Source organism: Pempheris klunzingeri, chromosome 8 (genome assembly GCF_042242105.1).
Source record: "Pempheris klunzingeri isolate RE-2024b chromosome 8, fPemKlu1.hap1, whole genome shotgun sequence".
Classification (NCBI taxonomy): domain Eukaryota; kingdom Metazoa; phylum Chordata; class Actinopteri; order Acropomatiformes; family Pempheridae; genus Pempheris; species Pempheris klunzingeri.
In genome coordinates this window covers 11997098-12010013 of record NC_092019.1, presented here as the reverse complement: position 1 = coordinate 12010013, position 12916 = coordinate 11997098, and the positions used below count along the sequence as shown (strand labels likewise).

The window sequence follows — 12916 nt, the reverse complement described above, 5'->3', positions numbered from 1 at the left end:
CAAACAAAAAACCTTTGCAGAATGTATTTGCATGTCACTGAGAGAAGTATCCAGTGTGTGTACATGAACACAACTCTGGACATTTATTAGCTCACACACACAGTTTGTGGCTGATGGCTAATTGATCTGGCTCTGTTCCAGCCCCTCAATGAAAAGCTGACAGTCCTTGTCAATATGGCCCTTTCTCTCTCTTTTGCGCTTTCTCGATGGAAAAGCTGGCTATTAGTGAGCATGCATGCTTGTGTGATTGTGTGTGTTAAAATTTAAACAGTAACAGCGTTGGTCCATTTGTGTGTGCTTTTAGGTCTTAAGATGGTCACAAACACAGCTTTCTGTCTGTCTCAGAAGGAGAGTGGACCTGGAGAGTTTTTTGCGTGTTTCTTTCACATGATGCAGCAACCGCTGTGTGCCGACGTTTACTGTCCCACTGAGAGTCTGACTTAATTCAGTAACGACCTGAACAGAAGGGAAACGGTGATAAACGCAGAGAGGTGGGAAAATCTGCCGGTGAACAATGTCAACTAGTTAACAATGTCAAGAGTTATGACCGTGTTTGATGTCTAAAGGCCTCATTTTCAATAACACGAACGTGCTCATCCATCCATCTGTGCGCGTGCGTGTGTGAGAGGGAGAGAAAGGATGCGAGCTCATTACCTAGCAGCCAAGTAAACAATGTCAAAAGAGTTACGATTGTGTTAAGCTCTGCCTGAAATCCAATTAATCTCAAGCTCCTCAGCTAAAGACACATGAATTCTTTCTGCTGAGCTGGCCAATAAAACACTTCCCAAATCAAGCTGAAGTGTCACTAACGCTCAGTAAATAAGTACAGCACATTTAATCTCAACTGTCTCCGAAATAAAATAGTGCCTGTTTCTGTCGCGCTGTAGCGAACGTGTGTTCACAGAGTTCATTTCAACTCTGGGGGAATAGAGGGGAATAGCGTAACATTGTACTAATATCATAACAAAACATAATTAAGTACCAGCATAATTGGCAAACAAAATGTAGATGTGATTTACATCTTAATATGATTGAAGTGAAATTGAAACTCTCACAAGGCCACGTTTTCTAAGCTGCTTCTGCTGATTTGTATTTGCTGTTGATGAGAAACAGATAAATAATAAATTGAAGACAATAAAAACAAACTCACCATGTCACCTTTGTTAAATACATGATTTATGTGCACCGTTTGAGTTAAAAACTATGCTTTGTCATTCTGAGTGACAGTACAGTAGCTGCCGAAGGCATCAGAGTTTTCTACATATCAAAGCAGCCTTTTCTCAAAAAGCTTCTCCCCACTTGAGGTTATCAGTCAGTGCTGGATTCTTAGCTGAACAACAGTGTTACAATGCCTGCACTATCTTTTAGTATCAACAAAACGGATGATATTTGCTCTACAGTGTGGATTACAATGTGTAAATCATTGTTCACAGTGTGTGTGTGTGTAAATGGTTATTGGAAATGTGTATGTGTTGGATATAAAGGGGAGAACAAAGTTACTGCTGGTTGAGTATTTCTGTGCTCACAACTAAAAGTAGTAGATTGTTGCTCCACCCCTACGATGTGATCTGCATGATTAAGTTCTTTCAAAATTTCAATTATTTTCTTCTCAGTCGTCTGAAGGCACGGGGAAAGACCTGGCAGCCAACCATGTTAGAGACAGCGCTGTATACAGATTTGATCAGCTGAATAACATCCAAAAAGATAACGACCTGCATGACTAAAGCGGGATTGAATGATCCCATGATCGCTACCTTGCAATAATAAAAGGATGAATAATATTTGACTGGGTGATTGTGGCACCGTTTGACTGAGTTTCAGTTTTCAAAATGAATATTAGAAATAATCATGAAACAATCATGAGTAGGTCACCGTCCACTCTTAAGTAAAAGGAGGAGGGTCCATTAAATATAAGGCTATGGCGAGTAACTGGTTAGCTTAGCATAAACAGTGAAGGAGAAACAGCTAATCTGGTTTTGTGCTCGGATACATGGCAGATTATTTCTTGGACAGGGGCAGTGATCGTCTTTATGCTAAGCTAGGCTAACCAGCAGCTGTAGACTGTTCTCTCAACTGATGTCTGACAGACTTTGAGAGAGATTCAAAACATTATCTTATCAGATTTATCTGTTTACAGACTAGCTGGCTACCTGGTTCTGTCCAAATTTATCTAAATCTGCCTACTAGCACAGTGCAGATTAAACAAATGAGATATAATGTGTTGATTAGTGACCTTTGGAGGTGCTGGTAGTTTGATTTTGTTATCTCTGGACAGAGCCAGGCTGGCTGTCTCCCTCTCTCTGTTGCCAGTCATTAAGCGAAGCGAAGCTAACCGCCTGCTGGCTGTAGCTTCATATGTAACACAAAGTCATCTAACTCTGCAACTAAGTATTGCTTTTAACTATATTGTCAAAGTGTGTTTATCAAGGTATTGTGAGCATTGCCTCATAGTTTGGTACTTTAAAAAACCTTAAGAAAAAACTGAATCATATGCATCTTTATCCTTGTTGTGAATGTAATGTGAATGAATTTCTGAGAAAACTGAAGTTGATTAGATCGATCAGAAATACATGAGTAAATGCTGCCTGGATCTGTTGTGGACAAGCTATACTTAAATACATGAATCAGGTATGAGCTGTTTCCTGTTTTTGAGTTATGAACAATAGCCTACATGAAAAAGCATCTGAATGCTTGAGCCAATGATAACACGATGGCGGTTATTTGATTGATATCTGAATCAAAACGGACTTCAGATCAATGTCAAAACAGTCAAACACTGAAATACTTTAATCACTAGATGGTCACTGTGTGCAACCTGTTAAAAGAATACTGTGACTCTTTGAATTTGAGTCAGCTGTCACGTTGATGGAAACTGTGCAGGCGACTGTGCCTCCCAGTTTCAATGATGGATGCTGACACAACTAACAAGACATTTCAGGGAACGCTAACAAAGACAAATGCATAAAGTTTTTCCACAGTGTGTCAAGTGTTTGGTAAAGAAAAATGACAGAGTAAGATTCAGAATGTCCTTTCAGAGCTAATGGTGAATAAATTATATAATTGGTAAATGGAAGGCAGTTTGCCATTACATTTTGATTGGATTAAAAGTGAATTCATCTCAACCATGCTGCACAAGTCCTGTCCTTCCAACCCTGGACGTGACAGTAATGCCCAATCTGCTCCTTTAAACATGTCCCTCTGTCAGTTTGTATCATCCCTCTGCTCCTTGTCCTGTTCATGTTTTCTTCTGTGGTTCTTCAGGCAACACTTCAGTCCATGCAGCCCTGAAAGGGAGGGTTTATCCCAAAAAGCCTGTCCATTTGACCAAATCTGGATTGGTTTGTCTGGGGTTTCTTTAACTTGGAGTTGGAGACCCATAAAAGGCCAATGACCAGATAGAAGCTACATTCACTCAACTTGGGACCCCGACTGAAGGAGCTTGACGTGGTTTGCTGCATGCAGGCTGCAGAGAGGTGGAAGGACAAGGTGGATTTCAAGGAGATGACATGCCCCTTTAGAGAAGTCAGGCCACTAGACCCAGGCGGGAGATCTTAGCAGAGAGGAAGGAGTGGAGGATGAACACGATCGGCTTCGGACACGAGTGGAGGTCCAGTTGCTGGAGGAGGAAGGGAAAACAACAGAATTAAATAGTACAACGAGACAGAGTAATGCAAAACATGATCAGGGCAAAGCAGAGACAATATGATTTAAAGATGTGAGTTCGTCAAGGCAGACGGGGTGACAGAAAGAGTGAGAGGTGTGGGACGGAAAGAGTAGAAAGACTTTGCTAAGAACATGAAACCATAACAAATATTCAAAAATAACTATTCAGTCAACATAGTTCCCCGTGAGGGAAGGATTAGACGGGCCTGGTTGGAGCTTAACACTGTACTCACACACAAACACCACATCCCTGTGAACAAAGCTCTGTTCATAGCCTGAATCAACAGAGGGTGATTTCACAGGTACTATGACTCACATCCTCTTCCTGAAGCCTGTAGGGAGATTTAACCTATAAATTCACACTTAAACTACTGTTTTGTTGGTCAGATTTGACATGGAGGAAGTTTTAGAGGCTACCTCATCACCAGCAAAGTCAGTGCAATGAAATCTGAGCAGACTACAACTTTTTTTTTTTTTTTAGCCATGCTAATGCAGAAGCTTTACTTTCACAACAATGTCAGTTGAGGATCCCCTGACTTTTCTTTCGGCAATCCCATCAGCAACATTTTGTGGTTCAGCTAATAGTCGTCGAGTGAAATTTAGCACAGGTATTCACTTTCTCCTCAGGATGAATTGCTATAACTGTGGTGATCATTGCATCAATTTGTCCAATACTTTGGTTTATGACCAAATAGCTGCAAAAATGTGAAATTAGTATCAGCCTCGCTTGTGCTTTGTGTTTAATGCTTATTAGCAAATATTGGCATGCTAACACCCGACACCAAGAGGGTGAAAATGGTAAACAGTGCTTTGTGCTACAAAGACAATGCTAGCATACTGATTTTAGCGGATACACTATGCTTTGTTGAGTGTGTATATAATTTTTGTTTTCCAAGCCATAATCAATGGTTTATCTTGACCCGAGCTCCATAATACATTTTCTGTATGAGGCAGATAAACTGTCAATTGCTGTGATAAAATTAGACATACATAGTCCCTGCCAACTAATGACAGTGTAGTTGACACTTTGAAAAAAAGCCCAACTGATTCTGCTTTCAAATGTTGAGCTAATGAGCCATCAGCCACATCCGCAAGTGCCTTGGGATTTTCATAAATCCTCCACAATGGCTGTGATGGGATTCAGAAATGTTACCGACACCAAAATCTGTTCTGCTAAGGTAGCCAACAGAGGGTTTTGAATCAAAGCTCCAAAGTCGTTGCTTATTTGCCTTCAGCATAATCTGAGCAGTCAAACACAAGTGTATCTGACAGAACTTTTATATGCAGTTGGACGTGGAATGTTATACAGACTGTTCGAGGCGTAGCTATAAAAAGTCTGAGTTTACAATTTCTGAATCCCATAAGCCTAGACAGTAAATATTTTAGATGTCACTGTCACTTTACTTTCAGCATATAGTAAATCACAGTGCTGTGGCTTTATGAATGATGAAACATCAATGTTGTTTTTCTGGGTGAAACCAGTTTGTATAAGTGCCAAGGGAAGGTAATAAAAGAGCTACCGGAGCTCATCCCCTTGACACCAACATTGATATTCATCAGAATTGTCAAATAAGATCAAAGCGACTAACAACTGAATTTTTAAAAACAGAAGTGATGAGGATACTGTGCAGCGAGAGTGGTAGTGTTTGCACTTGCAGTTGTTTTCAGGTAAAAACATCGATTGGTCCTGGACCTCCACACAGTGAGCTGCTGAGTGGTGTTAACAGATTAAAACTCTTACAGTAAGTGACAGGTTATTTTTAAAGAAAACTCCACTCTCCAACGCCCGTTAAAACCAATGACTGTGTGAGGGTTCGTTTCATTTCAGGAGTTATTTTGTGATGAAGTGCTGCAATTACTTTCTGCTGTACCATTTTTGCTCTGCCCGTCTCTCATATAGTTGTACTCCAGTTTGTGTTTTGCCTTATTTCCCAGAAGGCCCTCTGAATCCCCCTGAGAATGGGCATGAACTTGTTCTATTTCCTGTGACTAGTACAAGACCACAACAAAGCAAGCTTGATACTGAATACTTATTTTTTTCTTTTAATCCATCAGCACGAATTGTCTAGCTACATTTTCTGTGTCACAGCATAACGCTTTAAAAATGAAAACACTCACGATCTCCCCCTCCTTCCCTCCAAAGTCAAGGAAGAGCATGCGGACGCCGTCATCTGAGGACATCTTTAGTTTTTCGTAAGGGTAGGAGAGAAGCACCCGGGGTTTGGTTGGTGTGTGAGCTCCTCTCTCCTCCCCATTCTCCCCCTCATCTCGCAGTTTGGGGTCAGCCAGCACAGAGAAGCCCTGTTCGTAGTGAATCACCAGCCGGCACTCCTGACTCCTGTATAGACAACCTGTATGATAAATAGACAGGATGTTTGAATTTTTGATTATTAGATAACAAGATGCTCATGAACAAATCCTTTTCTTTTCATTTATCCTGCATTAATAATGTTTGGATGACAGGAATAACACTTAAAATGCTAGTCAGAGTTTGAATCATTATCGCGGTTCATGCATTATAGAATAAGAAATTACAATAAAAGGTAAAAGTTAGACTCTAAATCACGGACATTTATGTAAATAGCAGGACGACTTTAAAAGCAAATTGTTGACCTCAAAAGTGCATGTCATCCCTGTCCTTAGAAAACCTTTTCTCGTCTTTACTTTTAGGGAGGATATACATTACCTATTGTCTAATGACTTAAGTGCCAAGTGTCGGCTTGCATCGGATGGGCAGGCGCATTCAGTATGATTAATGTGTTACGTTACTAGGTTGGATGTTTGTGCTTCATTAGCTCCGCCAAGGAGGCCATGTTTCCTGTGCCATTTGTTTGTCTGTTTGTCAGCAGGATTACAGAAAAAACGCTGGACCGTTTTTTATGGAAGTTGGTGAAAGGGTGCAGTGTGGGCCAAGGAAGGAGCCATTCTATTTTGGAAGCAACAGTATTGACTAAATTGTAACACCTTAACATACAACAAATGTTTTTTTTTATGTTTGTCTCATAATTTTGGAAATCTATCCAGACAAATACAGGCTAGTGGTTGTGCTTGCAGATTTGCATATCATAGAGGACTGGATCATTGGCTTTGGTGTAGGTCTGCGCTCTCCTATGCCCTTCTAGTTTCCTACAGTATGTTATAAATATAAAAGACGAATTACATCGATATGCTAGTTCTTTTTTCATCTAATTCATTTGATACAGGTGATCATGTGGCTAGACAAGGTGCAAAATCACAAAACAACCAAACATTGTGTCCAATGCCATAACATGAGACATTCAATACATGAGACAGCTCTTCCACATGTAAAATAAAAAAATCAGTAACTTGTTTTTAAATACAACTTGCTCAGAAGCATTAATTTTGGCTACAGTATTTTATAAGGACAATAATGTAGTATGATACATGCCCACTGACAAATACGCCAATTGATACATTTTGAATATTGAATTTTTGGCTGCTTTTACTGTTCAGAAGGAATTTACTGTCTCTTTAGATGAGACGCCTCTTATATAGCATTAGTTTTAGCTAGATGAACCGAATAAACTTGCAGCTCACTATAGATTTATAATACTGAAATATATTCTACAACTTTCACAACTGATTTCTCATCAATACATTAGTTATCTATCAAAGGGACCCCCGGCGCTGTTCCAACTCATGTCTCATGTCTATTACACATTACGACTTAAAACATATCAGTGACAGACTACTCTCTTTACATGGAGACGAACCCGCTGACAGCACAGTGTAATTTCTCCGCTCTACAGTACAACATTTCTCTTCTGTTTCTCTCCCGCTCTCTTCACAGCATGAGTCTGGCTGAAAGCCGAGTGTACTATCTTTATCTGCTCTCCCAATTTACGCATCACTTTCTCCCTTTAATGACAAACCTGTCTCGTCTCCACACAGTGTGATCTAGCTGCATTTTGTCTTTCACCGCTTTGACGGCAGAGCGCCCCCCCCCCCCCCCCCCCCCAAGCAGACACGAAGACTGTGTGCTGCAAAACTTCATTTCCAGCATAAGCTCCTCTCTCTTGAGGACATGTGATCTACTGAGCGACATGTTTGTGTGACAAAGAGAGAGAGAGAGAGAGAGAGAGAAGAGAGTTGTTATCTTTCCATTGTTTGCTGACAGCCTGAGCAGGATATGTGTGTGTATAGCATGTACAGGGAGGGGGAGTGTGTGTTTACATGTGTGTGCAGTGAGGGTGTGTGTAATGCCTCTGTGGTGGTGAGGAAAAGAAGTGCATTTGCGTGTATATATGACAGAGAACACACACTCATATATGCATCTCCATGTCTCTCTCTTTAGGGGGTTTCAGAATACCTATGTGTGTTTCCATTAATGTATGTGTGTGTTATTACTCTCTGTGGCGTGCTTCAGTCTCTCATGTGCGACTATCAACAGGCAGATTCTCTGACTACTTATCCGTGTCGTCAGTCAAGACACGCTAATCACCACATACACACCTAAATCCCTTCCTCTGTCTTCTCTTTATCTAAAGGCGATTATGAAACCAAGGTTGGCAAATGTGTACGCAGTAACACACACACACACACACATACCACGACTATGGTCAGACACAATTTGCATATAATTCTTGTGTGTAATTTGCCCTGCGCAGAGTAGCAGATGGATGAGTTGTATTTCACAACAATATAATCAAGTCCTAGAAACACATGCCAAATTGATTTAGTGTATTTTCTGTTTTAAGCATTTTTGAAAACCCGACATTTGTCCCTCAGCAGAGAGATAAAATAAAAAACACTCACTGTGACATAACTTTTCACAGTCACAAGCACCACAACAAAGGTGGGCCATATTAGGTTTACTGCCACTTAGTAGCAGTTGTACTGTAAAGCAGTTGTATAAATAAGAGACCAAACTGCAAGTGTGCTGATAAAATAAAACTGCAGATTTATTCATTACATGAAGGGGAAACTGTCAAAAATAACAAAAGGAGCATAGCTTTAGTTCAGGCAGAGCGCTGAAATCATCAGCTGCTTGACTATCAGCTGACGAGTAGTGTCCAATCATATACATGCAGGTGTACTGCGCATGATGCTTCATGCAATCGCAGTTGGGTTGGCTGTTGCAGCTCTCTTTGCCACCTCCTCTTTCTGCTTACTGTATGTGCTATATTTTTAGCATTTAATATTCATGTATCTGTTTGTTGAGGGGGGGTGGAGGGCCGGGGTATACTCAGTCAGACCAAATTCTTACTACGTGCTATGTGACCACATCGGAAATCATAAGCATTTATAGATGTTATTGCAAACTTGATGGTGCAGTGAAAGGCTGACCATCATAGAGAGGGGGAGCATAATCATTTAAAAATGGGGATAACGGCACACATTGTCAGACAGCTTGATTGTACACGTGAAAAGTAGTGAAAAAATAAAGCTAAAGGGAGGCGTTTATGCTCCGGCTCCTTTGTCAAACTTGACACAGCCAATTAATCACAGCGAGAGGTTGGTGTGAACGTTGGACGTCACGTCACAGAAATGGTTCCCCCTTAATCCAACGTCAGACGGGTGTGGGGGCTATTCAACCATCCGACAGTTCTGATAGAGCATGCTGGCCCCTTAATGCTTCCCAGCAGAATCCTTGTTGCTGCTCAGATTTTCTGAGACCACCCACAAAGAGCACAGCGCTTTCCACGAAATCTCACTGTATAGCTGTTTTCTATAAGAGGTCAGTTTCTTTACGTGTCTGACTGAACTCTCTTTGTCAAATACAGATAAACTGCTTCAAAAGACAGAAACATCTCTCTTAAGCTACACTGTAATAGAAATATCATGGACATTTTCTCAGTAGTTGACCTGTTACACAATTACTATACTGTTTTGTATTGTATCAATAATCTATTGTGATACACATTATTCTACATGCTATGTTGGTATATTGGAGATGTTTGGACCAGTGTGGGTTGCGAGTGTGGGTTTTAGACCCTTTTTTGTCAGGAGTAGAGCACTATATAGCAGTAATTTCTCCTGCCCTTATCACACACTAAACACACTAAAACAACAGAGGGGCGTTGATTACAAGTTCATGAAGCAATGTTGATAAGAGGAACACTGTGAATCAAATAGAAAAATGAGGCACAAAGTCAAATATACAGTGTAATATCCCCAGAACCCTGAAGAGACATCCCATTCATGATGAAAAATGAGTCTCATAATGCGTAATGTTACTCTAATGATGTATAAACAATCTGGCAGGACAAATGTTTCCCTAATGGCATAACAGTTGTAAATGGGGCAAAGAGTGCCGGGTCTGCTGTGTTCAGGAGTGAAAATTAGAGCTGAAACTTTACTCTTCTACCTGAGAGCCTTGATCTGCAGGGCAAGCAGGGTTTCCCACCAGAATACACACACAGAGAAAGGGGCTTTTCAGGCTGAAACAAAAGCCCTTCTCTCTGCCTGACGGTGAGTGAAAAAGACAGAAGGAGGGGCAAAGAGTGATAACTGAGAGACAGATAGAGGAACTGACTAAATGAGGGACAGACAGCGACAGTGAGAGAAGGGAGACACTAACTCTGTTACCCTCACGACAAGTGGGAACGCTAAGAGGTTATTAAGGGACAGAAACTCTGCTTTCACTGTCATTTGTCTTAAACTGGTAAATGACATTAACAGCAGGTAAAGTACTTAATATTTTGAAACTGCATCCTGCTGCATTAAACCCCAAGTGCCACAGCAGGTTACAAGGTTAATTTTCCACAAACACAGAGGTGGAATTGCTTTTTTAGAGTCCTCCAAGTCATTAAGCTGTTTACTTGTTCATTAAAGAGACCCAATCGACCTCTAAGACAATTGAACACGTCTTTCAGCTGTCACCTTTGACAGCGTTAATGAGAAGGCTGGTTGTGTGTGCGTGAAGAAAAAGATGATTACTGGCTTTAAACAGATCCGTCTGAAGCTGGTCATAAACTAATGTTTTAAATCTGTGGCTCAAACTTTATTCTTGACCCTGGAAACAGCGGTTGATAAAACAATGTCAACACGAGGTTCATTTAGTAGTTCTGGGCTCTTTCCAACAGCTGGTTAACATTGCTCATCATAAAGACTGTCACTGCACACACAACCCCCTTAAACCTCGACCGACTTGAGGTTTATACAGAGATAAAACAAGAGAGACATCGCGTGTTAATTAGTGAGCTTTAGAAGTGCTGGACGCTAGATTATGTTAACTCTGGACCACGTCAGACTGGCTGTTTTCCCAAGTTATGAACTCTCAAACTATTTCCTCAAGATAGAAAAAAAACAAAAAGTAAACATGAACTTCTTCTGGGCACATGATTGTTTTCTCAATTAATGTTTGAATATTTTAAAAGATCTGTTCATATTCTGCTATGTGAAACACTGCACAGGACTGTCTGATTCTTGATGACTTGATTAAGGCCACAGTAAGGTGAGACAAGCGACTGAACTGAATACGGGGAGAGCAGATGTGCGAGAGACATGAATGCTGCGACTACAGGATCGGGCGCTACCTTACTCTGCTAATTGCTCAAAATATCAGTATAACCTCTGAAAAGTTAATGTCACCTTGGACATAATAAGAAAAGAAAAGACAGCAGGCCAAGTGGCAGGGAAATTTGAATTCACAGCTGAACAAATTACTTTCCCCTTTAAAGTCCGCCTAAGAATGGCCTGCTGCCCGGTGAGTGACTGAAAGTTGATCTATCTTCAGAGCAAATCTTTCTCACGAGCCTCGACGGTGAATAAACCATCAAAATGATTTATCAGAATGTTACACAGATAAACAGCTGACAAGGTCGGTGCAACAACTCCTCCAGTGGCAACTGCTGAAAAATGAGTGCATGCACTTTGTATGCATTATCACACTCCTCGCGGAAGTGTAAATTACTTTTCTACTTCCATAACAACAAACTGAAGGCTTGGTGCTTACATCAATCTGTTTCTGAAACGCTACGGGATCCATTTCAGTCAAATGTGAGCAATAAATATCCAAAACCATTCTCACATTTTCTTATGCTTTTGGCCTGTGTCACTGACCTGTATCCTAAATCAGTATTACAGGATCAAATTCAACTTGCTTTAGCAAATATTTTTAGCCGTGGCTCTATGGATGGTGACGCCTGTCTGTTGGTCCACCACTTCGGTCCAAAATGAAAAATCTCAAACGCTATTGAACTGATTGCTGTGAGATTTTGTGGATGCATTCATGGTTCCCTGAGGATAAAAGATTTTGATAGAGTTTGATATTGTGTGACATGTGATAACTATTGGAAAGACTGCAATTAAATTCATTACAGAGGTCCATGTCTTCATCAGGATGAATTTTAATACCTTTGTTGAACCTCTGAGAGTTCATGTATTTTCATCATCATTTGGTTCATAACTAAATACATGTAAAACCACCTCTGCTGTTCTTTGTGTTTAGTGCTAATCAACAAATGCTAGCATGATCACATGGTAAACATTAGGTCTACAGGTCCTAAACATTGTCAGGTGAGCATGTTGCCATGCTGATGTTAATGTTTGCATCAAAGCACAGCTGTGCTTAAGTAAAATCCCTGCACATCTGCACAGGTGTTTTCACTTATCCTACTTATCCTGGCTGATTGGGCCTCTGCTCAGGCTGAAGGTGGGTGGGTAATATTCACATAGCAGGGGCTTTAACTTTAGCTGTAGCTCAGATGTGAAACCAACACATAATCGATACTGAGCACCTTGTTCCAGTCTAGACATCGTTTTGTCATGGGATTAAATAAGATGTCCTTTTAACATTTACATTTCCTTGCTAGCCACCATGACATACAAAATCAAACACCTTGGAGTGTTAAATCAAAATCGCGCTCTACAGATGGGAATGAAGCCTTGCTATGCTGATCACAGTGTTACATTTACACCTGGACTGGCGGGTGAAGACACCATTTAGGGGGTGATGAATGATGTGGAATCAACGCTGACAACGAGGATATATAGTGTCGCTGTCGTGTATCATTTGCTGCTGGATAAACAATGTTTCGTATATGAGTGAAGTCTGAGGTGAAACTTAATTCGGCACGGGGTTATCGTAGATAGAGAGAGGAGGGAGACCCAGGGGAGAAATGCAGTTCCCAGGACATTTTGTGCTCGGAGAGAGAGGGAGTCAAAGAGAGAGAGATGGGGGGGGGGGGTTCTGTTCGAATTCCCTGGACGGCCAATACCCAATGCCAAACAGTGCGCACACACACACACACACATACACACGCACACACGCACACACACACACACTAGA

The 12916-nt window shown here is 40.9% G+C and overlaps 1 protein-coding gene across 1 annotated transcript in view; it reads right to left on the bottom strand.

Annotated features, from left to right (window-relative positions):
• Positions 1–1159: 1159 nt before the first annotated feature.
• sntb1 (syntrophin, basic 1) overlaps positions 1160–12916 on the bottom strand; it is a 33865-nt gene continuing 22108 nt past the window's right edge. The window contains exons 7-8 of the mRNA XM_070835769.1: positions 5782–6014; positions 1160–3616 (exon numbers count right to left, since the gene is read on the bottom strand). Of these exons, the coding sequence (XP_070691870.1) occupies positions 3524–3616; positions 5782–6014 (326 nt within the window). The 3' untranslated portion in view covers positions 1160–3523. The remainder of the gene's footprint in view (positions 3617–5781; positions 6015–12916) is intronic.